At 44.3% G+C, this 20942-nt stretch overlaps 1 protein-coding gene and 1 pseudogene across 3 annotated transcripts in view; one reads left to right on the top strand and one right to left on the bottom strand.

The window, feature by feature from the left end:
- LOC135225769 (vacuolar protein sorting-associated protein 33B-like) overlaps positions 1 to 20942 on the bottom strand; it is a 106759-nt gene that overhangs the window by 33770 nt on the left and 52047 nt on the right. For all 3 annotated transcript variants that reach the window (XM_064265226.1, XM_064265227.1, XM_064265225.1), the window contains exon 4: positions 6653 to 6808. In XM_064265226.1, coding sequence (XP_064121296.1) covers positions 6653 to 6808 — 156 coding nt within the window. The remainder of the gene's footprint in view (positions 1 to 6652; positions 6809 to 20942) is intronic.
- Positions 13472 to 18141, top strand: LOC135225535 (cytochrome c oxidase subunit 1-like; annotated as a pseudogene).

The raw sequence follows: 20942 nt of genomic DNA, 5'->3' as shown, positions 1-20942 counted from the left end.
TTCTGCAGTTACCTCCATACGAATCCCTACCAGCCTTCTCCATGGATAACCCATGGAGAGTGGCCGCTTATGCTCCATTCAAGGACGGTATGATCTCTGTCCCGGAGTGTGGAACTCGAAGAATTGAGGACTTCGAGTTTTATCCTCCTGGATTGACTCAGCCTTTCATTGGGTATGCTAGGCTGACCGTGGCTGCTCTACTAGAGAGGACAAGATTTCCCGAGAGAACGTGCTGTATAGTAGGAGCACGCACAGCGGGAATGGGTTCACTGCCTAGAGGATTGGGAGTGTACCAACACTAAGCTCCAGGCTTTCAAGAGTCCTTTCACTATTTTCGCGACGGAGGAGGAGGCTTCTCTTCCGTTCGCTACCAAAATAGTGGAAGCGACTCTTCAGGCAGTCCTCAAGGATGAGCCCATGCCACAGCTGAGGGAAGCTGAGTCTACTTCTCCGCTCTTCCCAGCCTTTGGAGAATTGTGGGAGAACTTGCCTGCCACGTTCACGATTCGTAAGCTTAAGCCAGACTGCGCAATGGACCAGTTTGGCGAGAAGCTTCCAAGGCTGCCTGATACTCTGATTCAGGCTGAGTTCGATGCTTGAACTAGATTTGGGAGGTCCCTTAACTCCCTAATCATCACAGAAATGGCGGCCCTGTCTTATGGCACAGAACCGCTATTCAAGATTCTGGCCAAGTCTCAGCTCCAGACAGTACAGACGGATGCTTTCGACTTCTTCCAAGCTAGGAGGAACTGCCGAAAGCACGTTCTGCAGGAGGCCACTATCAGGCACGAGCCTAATAGACTCCTGGCTTCCAGCATGTGGGGTGCGGACCTCTTCCCAGAGTCCGCTGTGAACGAGGTGCACCACGAGGCTGCTAGGCTCAACCAGAGCCTTAGGGCTAGGTGGGGCATCTCTTCCAAGAGGAAGCAAGAGACCGCCCCTGCTGCTGGTAAGAAACTTAAGAAGTCTGGCAGAAGGTTCCAGCCTTACCAGAAGCAACAGCAGCAACAGCAGTTTGTTCAGGCCGTCCCAGTTACCCAACAGGGACAGCCATCGACTTCAAAACAGGCTCAACCCATCCTCCTGTTGTCCCCTCAGTCTCAACCCTCAACCTCCTACGCAGTCTCGCCGGCCTTCAACTCTATGTATGAAAGCCAGGCTTACCCAGCCTTTAATAGGTTTTCTAGGGGTAGCAGGGCGAGGGGCCACTTTCGCCAGCGTGGCACAGGGAGAGCTGCAAGAGGAAGGCAATTCAGAGGAGGGCGCGGAGGTCAACCCGCCCAACAACAGTGAGGCTCCCCAGGTAGGAGGGAGGCTGTTCCTCTTCCGTCACAGGTGGGGGTTCAGCAAATGGGCACAGAGCATCGTGTCCAAAGGATTGGGTTGGAGTTGGATCAAAGATCCCCCTCCAATCAAATCATTTTATCAGGAACCATCAAAGGAATTGACAGATTATGCGGAGGAACTCCTTCAGAAAGGAGCTATTGCGAGAGTCAAGCATCTAAAATTTCAAGGTCGCTTATTCAGCGTGCCAAAGAAAGGCTCAACAAAAAGAAGGGTAATCTTAGACTTGTCAAAGCTAAACTCTTTCATTCGTTGCGACAAGTTCAAAATGCTTACCATCTCGCAGGTATGGACCTTACTTACCCCGTGGGCCGTCAACATCCTCCATCGATCTTACAGACGCATACTATCATATCCCTATAAGCCAGGCACTTCCGTCCATTCCTAGGCTTCAAACTAGGAAATCAGACGTTCTCATTCAAAGTGATGCCCTTCGGTCTGAATGTAGCCCCCAGGGTATTCACGAAAATAGCAGAAGTGGTAGTTCAACAGTTGAGAACTCAAGGGATAATGGTAGCAGCATACCTCAACGATTGGTTGATCTGGGCACCAACGGTCGAGGAATGTCTCAAAGCCACAAAAAAGGTAGTTCAATTTCTGGAACATCTGGGGTTCCAGATAAACAAAACGAAATCCAGACTTACTCCAGAGTCTCGTTTTCAGTGGCTAGGAATCCAATGGGATTTGTCTTCCCACAATCTGTCAATTCCGGTGGCCAAAAGGAAAGAAATAGCCAAGTCTGTGAAACAATTTCTCAAATGCAAACAAACATCAAGGAGAAACCAGGAAAGAATCCTAGGTTCTCTTCAGTTTGCTTCAGTAACAGACATCCTCCTGAAAGCAAGGCTGAAAGATATAAATCGAGTTTGGCGATCGAGAGCAAACGCCAAATCTCGAGACAAGTTGTCAATAATTCCACAGATCCTTTGCAATCAGCTACGTCCATGGACAAAAGTGAAGAACCTTGCCAAGTTAGTACCCCTTCAATATCCCCTTCCAGTGTTAACCATTCACACGGATGCCTCCCTGTTCGGATGGGGGGGATATTCTCAATTCAAGCAAGTTCAGGGGACTTGGTCAGCTCAGTTCCGCCAGCTTCACATAAACGTCCTGGAAGCAATGGCAGTATTTCTTACCCTGAAGAGACTCCTTCCCCCGAAGAAGTCTCATCTAAGACTAGTTTTGGACAGTGCAGTGGTAGTACATTGCATCAACAGAGGAGGGTCCAAATCCAAACACGTAAATCATGTCATGATAGCTATCTTTGCACTAGCAGGCAAGCACAGATGGCATCTGTCCGCCACTCACCTGGCGGTGGTAAGAAATGTGATAGCAGACGCTTTGTCCCGGTCAGTCCCTCTGGAATCAGAATGGTCCCTGGACGACGGGTCATTCCAGTGGATATGCCGGAGGGTTCCAGGTCTCCAAGTAGATCTCTTCGCCTCACAAGCGAATCACAAGCTTCCTTGCTATGTGGCCCCCAACCTGGACCCTCTGGCTTATGCCACGGACGCCCTGTCGTTAGATTGGAATCAATGGAGAAAAATTTATGTTTTTCCTCCAGTGAATCTTCTTTTGAAAGTCTTGAGCAAGCTGAGGACTTTCAAGGGACTAGTAGCTCTGATTGCTCCAGACTGGCCAAAAAGCAACTGGTATCCTCTGCTTCTGGAATTGGGTCTCCGACCTCAACGGATTCCCAATCCCAAGCTGTCGCAATCAGTACAAATGAGGACTGTGTTCGCTTCCTCAGGAATTCTTCAGACCCTAACTTTATGGACTTCATGAAGTTTGCGGCTAACAAAGATGCTAACATTGATCCACAAAACATCCTCTTCCTAGAATCAGATAAAAGAGAGTCAACTATTAGACAATATGACTCAGCTGTTAAAAAATTAGCATCCTTCCTGAAAGAATCAAACACTACAACCATGACAGTTAACTTAGCTATATCCTTTTTCAGGTCCTTGTTTGAAAAAGGCTTAGCAGCTAGCACTATTACTACTCATAAATCGCTTTGAAGAAGATCTTTCAGTTTGGGTTTCCAGATAGAACCTAACAGAATCTTACTTTACGTCTATTCCAAAGCCTGTGCTAGACTTAGGCCTTCTCAAAGGCCTACTGCAGTTTCATGGTTCTAAATGATGTCCTCAAACTAGCCTCAGATACTGACAACTCGTCTTGTACATTCATAATGCTTCTTAGAAAGACGTTATTCTTATTAAGCCTAGCTTCAGGAGCCAGAATTTCAGAACTGTCGGCTCTATCCAGAGAAGATGTGGGTCATGTGGAATTCCTCCCCTCAGGAGAAGTTCTACTTGCGCCGGATCGTAGTTTTTTGGCTAAAAATGAGGATCCCCTTGCAAGGTGGGCTCCTTGGAAAGTCATCCCACTTCCGCAAGATCCTTCTCTCTGCCCAGTATCAACTTTAAGAGCCTTTCTATCTCGTACATCCTCAAGATCCTCAGGTTCTCTCTTTATGAGAGAAAAAGGTGGTACTTTATCAGTAAAAGGAATTAGACAACAGATCCTTTACTTCATTAAACAAGCCAATCCTGATTCATTTCCAAAGCACATGACATCAGAGGATAGCTACCTCAATTAATTACTTCCAACATATGAACTTTGAGGATCTTAAAAAGTATACTGGATGGAAATCACCGACAGTCTTTAAACGTCATACCTAAAGTCCTTGGAATCTTTAAAATTTTCTGCAGTAGCAGCGGGAAACATTGTTTCTCCTGATACTGTATAGTAGTCGTAGTATAGATCCAGGTCTCCTTTCTACCTACCTCGTCCAACATGCCTCACCCTATTGCCATGCTACTCGGATACTCTAGCCTTAGCCGCTAGAATCATATTGGTGGATTGTCCCTTATTTTTTTTGCTAGGGACATCCACACTATGTACTTATAATGTACTTCAGTGTTTCTACCCCTTAATTTTTATGCTGGGGTAGAACACAATGTGTTTGTATATTATGTAAATATCTAATTAAGTGAATCAATTTTGTTTATTTTGCCATTACATTACTGGGTATTACATGTTTAATTTAAGTTAATTTTTAAGTACTTTATATTGTTTGCTTTCTTTATCATGTCATTGTTTTAGGATAAGTTAGCTTTAAGTACTTTGTTTGTATACTGTAATGTCCCTGATTCACTTATATTATATATCTCTTTTTTACAACTGATTTTCATTTGTCCTTATTCCCATCTTGTCTGTTTCTCTGGTACACTTTCATAGGCCGACACGAGCTGAGCCCAGAAAAGGGATTTTGACGTAGGAAAAATCTATTTCTGGGTGATTGGCTCGTGTCGCCCTATGAAACCCACCCTGTCTTCTTTTACCCACCCTGCAGGACAAGATGTTCATAGATTAAGGATGACCGCTAGGGGCGCTGCTGTCCGTGGCGTCAGTAGTAGTAGTAGTAGCGGCCGCATCACCCTTTCGTATCAGCTCTCTCTGGTGGGGATTTTAGGTTGGAAGGTCTAAATGGTGAATGACTCGTGGTAGTGATCCCACTCGCCCATATTCTCATACCGACACTTCTTTTATAGAGTGAGCGAGTCAGTTTTACTGACATTTTCTTAATTTTGCCTAGAAAGAATGATATTAAGGATACTTTCATAGGGCGACACAAGCCAATCACCCAGAAATAGATTTTTCCTACGTCAAAATCCCTTTATTATAAAATTTATTGTGGCATTTTTGTAGGGCTTGGAACGAATTAGGCAATTTACAGGTAAAACGTAGTTCTACATACGAAAAAATCAGGTTACGAAGGCCGCTTCGGAACAGATTAATTTTGTAGCCTGAGGCACTACTATATCGTGATTAACTGTACAAATCTTCCAATTATTAATTATTAATTATGCATCATTTAATTATTCATTATTAATATCAATAATTGTCTTGGGGGGAGTATACTTGTAAAGACCTTCTTTACCCACTGATCACAATCTTGTATCTCATCTTGATTGTAAAGACCTGTGTCAAGACCTTTGTTACCCACTAATCACAATCTTGCATCTCACCTAGCTAAGCAGCAAAAATCACATGTATATGTTTGTATGTAGAATTTCCTGGCCTTTTCACCAATATATATGTCATCAATGTATGTCCATTATGTCCTTTGTTATTACCATTTTATTGATTGGTAAGAAACACAAATTCTTCTCTATCTGTGTCATGGGACCTGGGGGGTTGGGCACTCCGTTTCTGTCCGCACACTGCTATGTATATTGTGTGCCCAGGTAATAAATCATCAGTACCCAGTTCTGTTTCACTGAGACCTCACAATGGCTTTTGCTCTTTATTAGGAGGGAGAGCCCCCAATTGTCTGTTAAATTTGGTTGTCATCATCATTTCATAATATTATCCAATAATAATCATTATGGGATGATCTAACTCTTATTCAGATATAACAGGCCATTATGTCATTTGTTATTACCATTTTATTGACTGCTAAGAAACACAAATTCTTCTCTATCTGTGTCGCGGGACACACTGTTTCCGTCCACACACTGCTATGCATATCGTGTGCCCAGATAATAAATCATCAGAACCCAGTTCTGTTTCATTGAAACCTCACAAAGGTTTTTGCTCTTTATTAGGAGGGAAAGCCTCCAACTGTGTGTTAAACTGAGATGTCATCATCATTTCATATTATTATCCAATAATAATCATAATGGAATGACCCATCTCTTATTCAGATATAACAGGTCATGTGACTGGATATTCTTAGTATAAATTAGATATCCTTTGATCAATATGTTCATATATATGAAAAATAATTTTGCATCATAAGTACGTTGGCTTTTAATTTTCTATCTGTTAAACCTAGAACTGAAAAGGACAGATGTATGTACTGGTAATATTGTGTACAGTAATTACAAAGCTATTTGCAGCCAACTATTTGCCAATTGGATATGAACCGATATCTTATTTCAAAATGAAATTCTTGTACAACATATTTTTGTCAAAGTTCATCAATATCTGTTCTGGCTATGTCAACATTCAGTCAAGCCTACGTTATACACTACAACAAAGTCTTCATTCTCATAATACAGGATGATGAGAAGCAGGGTTGCCAACCCTACCTAGCACCATCTTGCTTTTCCTAAAATAAATGGTATGAGGTCATCACTTCAAACTGAGGAGCATGGCTGTCTAAGGCAATGTTTTATTTGATAAAAACATATTATTAATTTACCTACATATCCATGTCATTATTACTATCATCAATTTTTAGCCAAGTAAAAATAAAATTCTGAATAAATAATGAATTGTACTAAAGTTTCCAACTCACCTAAAGAAGCTGTTCATTTCAAGAGAAAGTAAATCATCATCCAATGGAATAAAGTCTGGTGTGAATTCATGCATAGTAATAATTCCAAAGAGTCCTTCCTCTTCAACCAGACTAGTAACCCAAGTAGTGATTCTAGGTACAACTACTACATGTATCCTGTTACACAAAGAAAAAAAAGATTGCATAATAAATTGATACATTTTTAAGATTACATGCACTTTTCCTAATTAGGTATACAAAACCTAACTAAATAACTCTATTGATTTTAATTATCTCACATTTACATACATGTAAGTTATTCTTTAAACAGAGGAACAACCAAGAATCAAACTTTAAACTTACAAATATTTAATGATAAAACCCATAAAAACTAAATTTAAATTTGTTACAAAAAAGAATATTATTCATAAAAATTTTAAAATAAAATTATATATATACTATACACTATAATACTTAATTTGAAAATTATCTTTTAAATTAATATTAAAATAATAAATAATAATTTAGCAAATAATTTATACACTAATATATTAATGAATTAACAATTTCTTTGATAGAATGCATATAATTATATATTATAGACAGACATATAAGTGCCACTTATATGGCTGTTTGCATATACATATAGTTCATTCATTGTAAAGCTTGTCTATTAAATGTATGTGTATACTATAACTAAATCTTAGGATCATAATTTCAGAAGAATAATTTAGTTACACTTTATAAATGTATATTTATGTTAAATTCATAAGACTATTATACAACATTAGTTAAAGATGATTATATAATTCATCTAAATATGTTTCATAGTCTGTAAATGTACCCATACCTCGGATCAATCAATTATTTTATTCCTTACTATACAGGACTGTCCTTAGTAATCTGCTGGTAAGATGTAAGGACAGTCTTTCTGTAAAAAGGAATAAAATATAACTCAAATCAGGTTTTTAAAATTAATTTAAATGTATCTGGATAAGATATTATAATTTCTTATCTAAATAAAAGTTAATTGTTTTATATACTTACTAAAAAATCATCCAACTTTTCCCCCAAAGCAAGTCACCAGCATAAAGTGATAATTATAACTAAATATTATTTCAACAGACCAGACCTAGCTTTTACTCCTTATTACAATGCAAATTTTAAGTTCAGAATAAAAAAAATTTGGACGGCCACCACCAAAACTAGAAATTTATGAATTTTCTACTTAATTTATATTTATTACAATCTCAGCATAATTAAACCTAAATTCACGTAGTAATAGCATGCTTGACAAAAAGGTCGTCTTAATAGGGCGACTAATGATTGGTGGTAATCAGAAGTGGAGTGTGGCAGCTCCTATTTTTACTACTATAAAAAGGAGCTGCCACACTCCACTTCTGATTACTACCAATCATACAAAGTATCTCATGATCACGATGTATCATCTTCATAAGTCAAAAAAACTGCTCCTATAGCCAAAAACCTTTCTAATTATTACAAGGACCTCAATAATATCAGCTGTTCTAGGTGGCCTAGGAGGATTAAATCAAATACTACTATGTAAAATTGTAACTTATTCTTCAATTAACCACATAGGATGCCTACTAGCTGCCATTTCACTTAACTCCACCATTTGAACAAATTACCTACGAATTTGCAGTCATCTCAGCCTCTCTGGCAATTATAATAGACCAGAACCAACTTTGCCATATTGTGCAACTCATATCAATCTCTTATTCTCAGACAAATAAAGGGATTTTGACAAAGGAAAAATCTATTTCTGGGGGAAGACCTGTGTCGCCCGGTGAAATACTCCTGTAGCACGCATTTCTAGGTATAAATAGATGCTAAATATACCAGAGAAAAAGCTAAAAGGAATGCTGAAGTTACTACCTCCAGCTCACTCACCCATAGGGTGGAAGCCACTATCACAGGTTTCCTGCCAATTAGATTCCCTTCAAAACCCCTCTCTAGGTAGGTGCCGTTACAAGGACTACAATATGTCTACCTTCCGCTCGCTACTACTACAACTCCCGCCCGAGGGCTTCATTCCTGGATTAAGCACCCAAGCTTGGGCCGGCTAAAGGGTGGGGACCAGGAAAAGAGAGGGATGGGTTCACTGGGCGACACAGGTCTTCCCCCAGAAATAGATTTTTCCTTTGTCAAAATCCCTTTTCTGGGCTCGACCTGTGTCAGCCGGTGAAATAGTATCAGAGAATTGGCCATACAAGCTTGGAAAATACAAAATTCAAAAGCTACAAGGAAAAGTAAAAATAAAATGTTCTCTTAAAATTAAGTTTTAATAACCAATGTAAAGAAACAAGATACAATGGTAACAAAAGGAGGAACAAATATGACCAGACCCATACTATTCTGGGAAAAACAACAGGTAAGGAATACAAAAATGACAAATATAAACTATGTACATGTCCGGCAGTGGATTGATAAGCAAACCAGCCCCGAACCTAAGGGAGACAGGTAGGGATTACGAGCGAGGCAGGTAGGAAAGAGTGAGTATCAAGGGAAACAATTTATAGCAGGATAAAGGAATAGGAAATAGAGGTATAAGACTAGGCCGTATCAGGGGAGACGATGCTCCCTGCAGCCACTGCTGAAAATTTAAGGGCCTCTAAATTCTTCAGATAGTGGCGTCTAAATACTGCTGGAGATTTCCAACCCGTATATTTTTTAAGATCCCCATGGTTCATATTGTGAAAATAGTTAATTGAGGTACCCACTGCCCGGATATCATGGACGTGAGGGACTGAATCCAGATTGCCTTGTTTAATAAAATAAAAGATTTGTTGCCTGATTCCTTTTAAGGAAATGGTTCCGCCTTTCTCTCTAATAAAAAGAGGACCTGAAGACTTTTCAGAAGTTCTGGCCAGATAAGATTTTAAAGTGACAATAGGACACATTGATGAGTCCTGTGTGAGAGGTACAATCTTCCATGGAGCCCACCTGTTTTGTGGGTCTTCATTCTTGGCTAAGAATTTCCGATCTGGGGATAGTAGAACTTCACCTGATGGGAGGAAATCAATGTGATTTAGGTCTCTAGAGAGAGCCGACAGTTCACATATTCTGGCGCCTGAAGCCAGACTCATTAAGAATAATGTTTTCCTGAGAAGGGTTATATATGAGCATGAATCATTATCAGTGTCTGAAGCCAACTTGAGTACATCGTTTAAAAACCAGGAGACCGTGTGGGGGCGGTCCGCTGGTCTCAGACGGGCACATGCTCAAGGAATAGATGAGAAGTACGAATCTGTCAAATCAATATTAAAGCCAAGCTGAAAAATCTTCCTTAAGGCAGATTTAGTTGTAGTAATGGTACTAGCAGCTAGACCTTTTTCAAACAGGGCTCTAATGAACAAAATTGCCAGATTCGTAGTAATCTTTTGGGCATGTGATTCTTTTAGAAAGATGGCCAATTTCTTTACTGCAGAATCATACTGTATGAGTGTTGATTCTCTTTTATCTGATTCTACGAACAGGATGTTTAGTGGATCGACACTAGCATCCTTCTGGGCCGCGAACTTCATGAAGTCCATAAAGTTAGGGCATTTAGAATTCTTGAGGAAGCTGACACAGTCCGAGTTTGTACTATTTGAGTCAGTTCTGGACAGGGAATCCGTCTGGGACGGAGATTCAACTCTAGTAGAAGAGGAAACCAATTGCTCTTCGGCCAGTTGGGTGCAACCAATGCTACCTGTCCTGTGAAAGATCTGAGTTTGTGCAGGACTTTCATCAGGAGGTTTACTGGCAGAAATAGGTAAATCTTCTGCCAACTGTTCCAGTCTATGGACATTGCATCTGTGGCGTGAGCTAGAGGGTCCAGATTGGGAGCCACATAACACGGGAGTTTGTGATTGGACTCTGTGGCGAACAGGTCTACCTGAAGGCCCGGGATTTGATTGCAAATCCAACGGAATGACTTCATGTCCAAGGACCACTCCGACTACAGCGGAGTTGTTCTGGATAGTGAGTCTGCAATGACATTCCGTACTCCTGCCAGGTGAGTAGCTGACAGGTGCCAATGATTTTTCATTGCTAACAAAAAAATTGCAATCATTACATGATTTACTTTGCTCGACTTGGAGCCTCCTCTGTTTATGCAATGAACTATCACTGCTCTGTCCGAGACTAATCTTACATGACTGTTCTTGGCCGGATTTAGACGTTTTAAGGTCAGAAAAATGGCCATTGCTTCTAGGACGTTGATGTGGAACTGGCGGAATGTATTCGACAACGTTCCTTGAACCTTCTTGTACTGGGAGTAGCCCCCCCAACCGCTCAGAGAGGCGTCCGTGTGGACTATCAGAGACGGTGGGGGAAATTGCTGTGGCATTGACTTGGAGAGACTCCGGACTACCGTCCACAGACGGAGTCTTTTCTTCAATATCGGCGGAATCAGAGAGATATTGTCTCTGAATTTGCTGTTGACTCTTTTCCGCCAGACTCAATTGATATCCTTCAGCCTGGCTTTCAATAGGACGTCTGTTATTGAGGCAAACTGAAGAGAACCTAGAATTCTCTCTTGGGTACGACGAGAAGCCTTTTTGTTCTTGAGGAACTGTCTCGTAGCCTTCGCTATCTCTCTGCACTTCTTTGATGGGAGAGATAGCTTGTGTGAGGTTAGGTCCCATTGGATTCCCAACCATTGAAAGCAGGACGCCGGGATGAGACGGGACTTTTCCTTGTTTATCTGGAAACCCAGATACTCTAGGAATTCTATTACTTTGGCTGTTGCTTTGCGACACTCCTCGTCGTTGGTTGCCCAAATGAGCCAGTCGTCTAGGTAAGCTACTAACATTACCCCCTGAGCTCTAAGTTCTTGGACTACTGTCTCTCCTAGTTTGGTGAATATTCTGGGCGCTATGTTGAGCCTGAATGGCATGACTCTGAATGAGTAAGCTTGTTTTCCTAGTTTGAAGCCTAGGTATGGAGAGAAGTTTCTTGCTAGCGGTACATGATAGTAAGCGTCTGTAAGATCTATAGAGGTGGTGACGACCCCATGGGGAAGTAAGGTCCGCACCTGCGAGATGGTCAGCATGCGGAACTTGTCACATTGAATGTATGAGTTGAGACGGGACAGGTCCAGAATCACTCTTCGTTTGTCCGAGTCCTTCTTTGGTACACTGAACAGACGTCCTTGAAACTTCAGGCGATTGACTTTCTTTATTGCCTTCTTTTGAAGGAGATCTTTGGCATAGTCTAGTAGGTCTGTCGTTGGAGTCTGGTGAAAACTGACTGGTGGAGGAGGCCTTTTCTCTCATTTCCACCCCAGACCTTTCGATACAATGCTGTGGGCCCATGAACTGAAGATCCAATGGTCCCGAAAGAGATACAATCTCCCGCCCACCTGCGGAGTCTCACTGGTTGGTTGAGGACTTACCTCCTCTGCCTCCTCTGAAGCCTCTGCCTCTAGGGCCAGCTCTCTGTCGGAAGGCACCACTGGCTCTGCTACTCCTTGCATGCCTGTTGTAGCCACGAAATGCTCCTTGTGATTCAAAGGAGGCGCTGAAGGCTGGGGAGGTAACTAAGGCGGTTGAAGTCGAAGGTTGCTGAGTCGGAGGACTCTGCACCAAGACAAACTGTTGCTGTGGCTGAGCCTTGGATATCGAAGGCTTGCCGATCTGGGAGACAGGAACCGCTTGAACAACTGTCTGAGGATGAGAGGGATGTAAGGGCTGGTATTTCCTCGGCCTCTTCCTAGCTTTGGATTGTGGTCCGGAGGCCTCAAACTTCCTTTTGAAGGGAAGTCCCCTACGGACACGAAGGTTCTGGTTAGCTCTAGCTGCCTCTCTGAGGACGTTGTAAACCACGTCCTCAGGGAAGAGGTTGGCACCCCAGATCGAAGCCTTTATGAGCCTGTTTGGTTCGTGTCTTATGGAAGCATTTGCAAAGACATGCTTCCTGCAGGCTCGCCTAGCCACTATAAAGTCATACAGGTCTGATTGGAAGGCCTGTACTAGTGACTTTGTGTGGATCCGGAATAGAGGCTCATCTGCAAACGTCGTAGCAGTCGACTCCGCCGTGGTGACTGAGTTAATCGACCTACTCAGCCTGCATCTTGCCTCAAATTCCGCTTTGACCATGGGGTCTGGAATTCTAGGCAAACGTTCACTGAATTGGTCGGAGGCACAGTCTGGATCGAGCCTGCCCACCGTGAACGTTGCCGGAGCGTCGGCCCAAAACTCCATATCGCCGGGGAAGAGCAAGGAGGTAGCCTCCGTCTCTTTTAGCTGAGGCATAGGTTTGTCCTCTACTGCAGCTTGCAGAGTCAATTCTGCCACCTTCGACGTACAAGGAGTCGGAACTCCTTGTGGGGCCACAAACATTGTGAAACATCCTTTATGGGGTGTCAACTTTGTGTTGACACAGTCCCAATCTGTGAGGGTGCGGACCCATGCAGACTGGGCCTGGTCCCTAGGGTAAATCACTGTCTCCTTCGGGACTTTGTCTATCCTGACTAGCACATCTTCGGCTAGTCTAGCGTAGCCTGGAAAAGGAAACTGAAGGCCCGCCGGGAAGAACTCAAAGTCTTCTACCGGTCGGGTTACGCAACCTTCAATTGTCAGCTTGCCGTCCGAGAACGGGGCGTGCAGAGCCAACCGCCACGGGTTGCTGTTCTCAAATGGCGGCAGCTTGGATGCGTCTGGTACTGTCACGGACTGCGGAGTGGTTCCGGACTGGAAGAATCCGGACACCAATTCCTCCTGGGCCTGTAGCCTCTGGGTCAAAGACAAGATAGATTGACCCGAAGTCTTTAGGCCTGAGGCGAGTCGAGTGGACACCGACTCAAGTTTGGAGTTCACTACCTCGCTCATCTTCATCATGAGGAGATTTGCAAAGGCCTCCTGGTCAAAGCCGGACTCTGCCGGCCTAGCTTTGGAGGACTTGGCTCTCGACCCCTTGGGTGGGGGAAAAGCTCTAGCAAAGGAGGTCAACGGCTTGGGAGCCAACGACGACCTTGCAGAACCTGTCGGAGAAGGCTTGGATGGTTTGTATGCCTTCAGCAGGGATCTCGTCTTCCAGGCCTTGACCTTAGGGATTACCAAGGGCGATCTATCCCAAGTGGGGGCGGACTTCATAGGGAAGCCCTGGAAAGAAGGGGGAGAAGAAAGAGTGGGACTAAAAAGGAGACTACCTGCCTCACTTACCTCCCTACCTACCTCCTGATCCTCTGTGGCTATAGGTTCCCTGTGAATGCTGATGGCTGCGACTTCTTCTGTGACGATGTCGCACAAACCCTCTTGGCCTCTGGGAGGGGCTGGATCTCCAGACGGATGCTTTCGATAAAGGGAGCCGCCACGGATGCAGGTACAGCCACCGAAACCGGAGCGCCCGGGTATAGGAGGGAACACAACTCCTCTGACAGCACGTAGGGCTGGCTGGCTTTGGCATTCCTCCCGAATCCCCCCACCCAGGACTTAAGGGACGTCATTGACGTGGTCTTGAGCGACAGACTAACCTGTAAAAACAACCAAATTAAGATCCCCCGTGTCAAAGAAATTTCCCAAAGTCAACGTATAGCAGAAATTTCGCAGAAATAACAAGGCGAAAATGTTACTTACCGACTCGTCTGACACAATCCTCACTAGTTCGTAACAAACTGTGCAGGCCTCCGGGTGGCAGACGATATTCCCATCTACCAGGATGGCGCAGTTGGCATGAGACCGGCAGACCTCATGCCCATACGGCCTATACAGGACGGCCGAACATCCCGACACCTGGCAACGGACCATCTGTAAGTTGAAAAGTCAAATGAGTATCATCAAATAAAGGCGCCGGAGTTCATTCCGGCCAGATGGGTGCACTTTAACTAGATATTTAATCCATTAAAGGCAATATCAGGTATAAATATCAACTTGCTGGTTATTAAAAAAGGGGCTCTGAATGTCTCCGCCTGCTCCGGAATCCGTCCTCGGGATCGGTAAAGCTATAACTGAAGGAGGGGGCCTGATACGAGCAAACAGGGGAATAAGGTAAGACCTAAGCCTGAATCTGATCGCATCGCAGCAGATTAATGCAATGTAATCAAATATAGGTGCATTATCTGGGCCCCGATCCGTCCCCACCAAAATGGGGAATAGCAATAGCAAGGAAGACGGAAAACTGTGCGACGGAAACAACGGTACAATAAGCTCCGGAGTATACTTCCTGGCGTGTGTGATGGTAGGCCACACTACGTCGGAACTAATACGGGTCCGGAGACATACCTACAGAGGCTAACAAAACAAGTTCTAGCATAATCTCTTAAACGCTTCACCAACTCCGGAGTCTATAATCCCGTTATCATAACAGTAATTGCCGGCAGAGACGGGCTGACACGAGCAGAACAGGGGAAAAGGTAAAACCTAGGCCTGAATCTGATCGCGCCGGGAAAGAGAAGTGATTCTAAGGTAACTAGGAACGCAGCTCTAAGCCCAGTTCCGCCCCCACATGAGTGGGGAGGCGGAGACAACAGGGAGAAAGACAACTGAGCAGTGGAGCAGTGGTGCGGGCCTGGAGACATACATTAAAGAGATTACACAAAATACTAGCAACCAATCTCCTCCGACAAATCCCCTTGGAAAAGCTAAATGCTCTAGCGGTCGTTCATCGGTAAGATTACTTGAACCGCGAGCTAGCTAGGCAGCGCCGGAACGAGACCGGGCAGGGGGGGTGTGTGAGTGTCTGGAGGAGAGTGGGCAAGTCGTGATCGCCTGGCCACAGCAACTGATCAGTGAGCCACCACCTTTCGGGAGCTGTAACAAGCCTACCACTAAAGGGAGCAGAAGATGGTAGGCCAACTGACACCCTAAAGGAGGCAAAGGCCCAGGCTACACACAACAGGACAAACATAAAATAAATGATGAGGAATTATTGGAAGAACTGCGAAAGGGGGAACGCACCCAGCAAGGACCCAGCCTAACCCTCCGAGATCGGTACAGATCCGGTCAGGTAGGATAGTCTGGCCTCCAAAGTACGTCATGAAGCGGACGGATGGAACCTAACTAAACCCTCCAAAATCGAAATTTCCAATCTGGTCAGGTACGAGAGGTCTAGGCCCAACAAACATGACACGAGAGGGACTCTCTGTCCTAGACTGCACTCCAAGCAAGCATAATAGCCTGGGTAGGAGGCGGTAAGAGTGGGGCCGAAAGGGTGGGGGGGCAGGACTGCCTGACCTACCTTCCAAAACCTAGCCTAGGTCTGGTTGGGTAGGCCAGGGAAGGGAATCGCAAGGACTTCCAACCTCACAAAGGATACGAATATTAATCATAAACGTGCATATACTAATAGAGTGTCTTACTGACTAACATCGAAAAATACAAAAAAAGAATGCATGCATGAATATTGCGAGAGAGATAAGAGAAGAATTGCCCTCTCTACAAAACTGACACACTATAGGCTAGCCTAGGAGCCAAAACACACTACTCGCGTATAACATAGAGAATAATAGTACGTACGGAGGGGAACTAACACGCTCCTGAGGGACTGAGGACAAAAAGGAGACCATCAAAGGCTAGAATAACAAAATATAAACATAGAATAAGAGACCTCAGAGTACGTCAGGAGCGAGTTAGGGCCTACGACGTAAGGATAAAAATCGTAAAATCAAAGTTCCAGAACACGACAGGAGCTAGAAAAATGATGGGGTATACAAAAACAGTAGACTAAATAGTGAAAAGCATACCGTGAGGTAAAAATCATAATAAAATAACAATGGGAAATACGCACGCGGAGAATGATGCCCCCAAGATGGCGGATGTAAAAGGAGCAACACCCCGGTTCGCGAGAACTAAGGTGTCAAAAAGGGCTAAAAAAGGGATGCATCGTGCCCTCGCGAGATAAAAACACATGTAAAATGGAATACTCAACTTAGATGAAGAAGCTTGGGGCTCTGGAGCAGACATGGCTTCGTCAAAAAACACAGGAAGAGGGCAGCGAGAAACACACGTGCGATCACTGTAGCGCGCTAATACAGGAATGAAGCCCTCGGGTGGGAGTTGTAGTAGTAGCGAGCGGAAGGTAGACGTATTGTAGTCCTTGAACTGCACCTACCTAGAGTGGGGTTTTGAAGGGAATCTTCCAATTGGCAGGAAACCTGTGATAGTGGCTTCCATTCGCCTCTGTGTTTATACCGACACCCTATAGGTGAGCGAGCTGAAGGTAGTAACTTCAGCATTCCTTTTAGCTTTTTCTCTGATATATTTAGCATCTATTTATACCTAGAAATGCGTGCTACAGGAGAATTTTACCGGGCGACACAGGTCGAGCCCAGAAAAATCATAGTAGTATTCTTAAGACTATTTTCACTAGGGGAACTTCCTCCGTTTTTAGGATTTCTGCCCAAATTAAGTGTAATTAAAGAGCTAACAAACAAAACCTCAATTTTATGAGTAAGGACTCTCACAATAAGAGCACTGATTACACTATTCTTCTATACCCGAATTACAATTACAGCTTTATCTATAAAATCACCTAGAATACTAATATTCAGAGCCTCAAAATCTCAAAGAATAGCCCTATTCAGATTAATCAACCTAACTCCTATCCTTTATAACCTAGCTCTTATACTAATTCAATTCTAAGGTTTTAAGTTAATTAAACTAGTAGCCTTTAAAGTTCCCAAAAAGAGTACAAACCTCTTAAACCTTACAAGCTAAGGTATGATCACATTTTCAGAAATGCAGCCTGACATCTTATTTAAACTACATAGCCTGGACATGGAGAATAATCTCATAAATAGATTTACAATCTATCACCTTTAATCGGCCACCTACCTATGCAACAGTGACTTTTTTCAACAAATCATAAAGACTTTGGAACCCTATATTTTATTTTTGGAGCCTGAGCAGGAATAGTAGGTACATCTTTAAGACTACTAATCTGAGCTGAGTTACGCCAACCAAGAAGACTAAATGGAAATTACCAAATCTACAAAGTTATTGTTACTGCTCATGCATTCGTAATAATTTTCTTCATAGCGATATCCATTATAATTGGAGGATTTGGCAATTGACTAGTATCTCTTATATTAGGAGTGCCAGACAGCATTCCCATGAATGAATAACATAAGGTTTTGACTCCTACCTCCCTCGCTAACCTTATTACTATCAAGAGAAATAGTGGATAGAGGATTAGGCACTGGATGAACTGTTTACCGCTCTCCAGCAGTGGGAACTGCTCATGCGGGAGCTTCAGTAGACTTAAGAATGTTCTCATTACACTTAGCAGGAGTATCTTCAATTCTAGGGGCCATTAACTTTATCACTACAGTAATTAACATATGATTACCAGGAATAACTGTAGACCAACTACCCCTATTTGTATGAACTGTCTTCCTAACAGGTATTCTTCCCATACTATCCCCTTCCACTTCTAGCTGGAGCCATTACCATGCTCTTAATAGACTGAAACCTAAATATACATTCTTCTTTGACACAGGAGGAGGAGGGGATCCAATTCTCTACCAACATCCATTTTCATTTCTGGGCTCAGCTCGTGTCGGCCTATGAAATATCCTTAAGTTCATTATTTCTAGGTAAAATAATCCTAAAATTACCAGAGAAAAAATAAAATCAAGAAAATGTCAGTTAAACTGACTCGCTCACTCTATAAAAGAAGTGTCGGTATGGAAATAGGGGCGAGTGAGATCACTACCACGAGTCATTTACCATTTAGACCTTCCATCATAAAATCCCCCACCTGAGAGAGCTGATACTAAAGGGTGATGTGTCCGCTACTACTACTACTACTGACGCCAAGCGGAGAGCAGCGCCTCTAGCGGTCATCCTTAATTATTAGCTTGACAACGCTAGTTGTAACTTTTTTGACTCGTGTTGTTTTCGCTTCTTGGGATTTATCCTTTCAACGATGGAACGTGCTGCTATCGCTTCGGCTAAGTTAAGTGCCTCATAAGTAATAATTTTTGTATTTCAGTCTTCCAGGGACCAGTATTTTCCGTTTTTTAGGTCATATACGGTCTCCCGGTTGACTCGTGGCGGCCATGTTGTTAAGATTTCCCGGTCTTCCATACTGGGACATCTTATGCTTATGGGCTCTATTTTACGTTCATCGTCTTATTACATCGTATTTTAGATTTAGGACACAGCCCATCCCTTTTACCTTTTATCTCTTAGTTTGGTATTTAGGGCTATACTGTGTTTTTCTCGCCCAGCATCCCAGCTCTTGCTCTTCATCGGCTACTGCTGGCTCCGAGTAGTCGACTGCTCTTCGGATCAGTTCGCCTCCTCCTGGGCTTCTTTCTCTTTTACTCAAGTGTCTCTTCTATCTTTTTACGATGTATTTATTTATTTATCAGTGTTATTTAGGGTGTTAGGCTAGCCTAGGTGCCTTGTGCCATGTGTTGGTACAGTTTGGTTCACGTGGCCCCTCTGTGGTTGTGTTGCTATCGCGTCCTAGGCCACCTACGATCACGTGTCCCATTAGGCACCTTACCCTCCCCCTTCCCTCCCTTCCATGTGGTAGGGAGGGGTCTGGTGGATCTCCTCGGTTGTCATGACAACCACCGTAGCCTACCTCTCTCTCCCTCCGAGGGGGCCAGAGGAGTTCCATACCAGCTGGGGGCCAGGGTGACCACTTGTCTCGGGTACCGGGTTACCCGACGGGTAGTAGTAGGGAAGGGGGGGTAGGCCACCCCCCTCTCTCTTTCGCCCGCCGCGTTCACGCCGGGATTCCCTCCTTTCCCCCATTCCCAACCCTTCCCCTACCGTAACGGACGGAGCCCCCGCTGAAGCCGGGAGCCCCTTCGGTTAGAGGTCCATCTGGCTCCGCCAGCGGGCGGGGTGGGAATTACTAGTGGTCTATATTGCTTGCCTACTATATCCTGGTTTTCGCTACCGGAGGAGAGCTTGCTCCTTACCCGGGCACTCCTCTAGTAGTCGAAAAGAGTCATATCTTATTCTATAAGGATATATACCCTTACTGATACGGTGATTTATTGGTTTAATTATAGTTTTATGTACTATCTCCGTCGTTCTCCGTCGTGGTTTCGTGGGCTCCTCACCACTCCTGGTTGGAACTTTTTTCCTGTCTCCGGCGTAAGCTGCAGACCCCAACCAACCGCCTATCTAACCACATGTATTGCGGCGGAGCACTAGTTTTAATCTAACTTACATACTCCAGCATGCAGCGGAGTCTATGTTAGGCTGTAAGTGTGTACCCTGATACTCATGTATCCCTCCACTTACAGGCTACTAACTGCCAAGATCCAGGCTGTAACGCTGTACTGTATGACCCCTGTGCCCATGAGGAATGCAGGACCCACGCCCCGTGTGCCACTACCCACAACGGGATGATTGTTTGGCACCCTGAGGCATGCACCATCTGCTATGACCTCGTGAGTCAGCTTTTGGGTGGGGTAAGTAAACTCCTGGACATATTTCCTGTTATCAATGATTTACCCTTAGTTTTAAGCTCCTTTAAACCGTATCTCCGCCGTTAGAAGCTTCATATCGCCTTCTTTTTCAGGCTGCCGCCGTGAAAGAAGTCGCCCCAGCAACCCTGAAAGCTTGGGTAGGCGGCTTCGGCAAAAATGCCGCCAAGGGCCAGCCTTACATTTTGGATAAGAAGCTGGCCATTCAGATCTTCCCCGGAGGCAAGGCGACGGGGTACGTGGACCCCATCTCAGCAGCCCCACTCATAGCTTCCATCCAGCAGGAGGTGCAGCAGGCGTATGGGTCCGTTTCGACACAGGAGCCTGTTCCAGACGTCGCTAACCTGGATCTTAATCTTGAGCCAATGGCGGTAGGTGCGGAGGATTTGTTGGTTGAGGTAGGTGTTTCGGGCGCTCAAGGTCTACCCTTGAGCGCTCCTGGATCTTCTTCCCCTGTTCCTTCTTCTTCCTCTTTTCAAGGCTTCACGGGATCTGAGATCCCTTCGCGTTCACCCGCTCTCTCTGTACCCCCGAAGGTGAAGGGACAGAGAGAACAGAAGACCCTCCATAAGACGACTTCCAAGAAGTCGTCGTCTTCTTCGGCTAGGAAGTCTACGACATCCTACGCCGACGCGGTGAAGGCTAAGCCTAGCTCTTCTCACTCGAAGAGCTCAAGAAGCAAGGCTTCTAAGGAGAAGGCCCGCGCTCCTGCCGAGCCAGTGCCTTCTCCGGCATCTACCGGATCCACTCCGGTAACTCCTGTTGGGGTGACGGACCTAGCTCTTTTGATCCCAACACTTTCTCAGCAGGAGTGTTGCAACAAGTGGGAGAGATGGTTGGCTCTCTCGGTACGAGATTTGAGCAAATGTTTGCTCAACTTTCTAGTACCATCAACCAATCTGGTCAATCAATACAAGACCT

This window comes from Macrobrachium nipponense, chromosome 13, assembly GCF_015104395.2.
Source record: "Macrobrachium nipponense isolate FS-2020 chromosome 13, ASM1510439v2, whole genome shotgun sequence".
NCBI lineage: Eukaryota > Metazoa > Arthropoda > Malacostraca > Decapoda > Palaemonidae > Macrobrachium > Macrobrachium nipponense.
The sequence above is the reverse complement of the archived record's forward strand: the minus strand, read 5'-3'. Positions and strand labels throughout refer to the sequence as shown.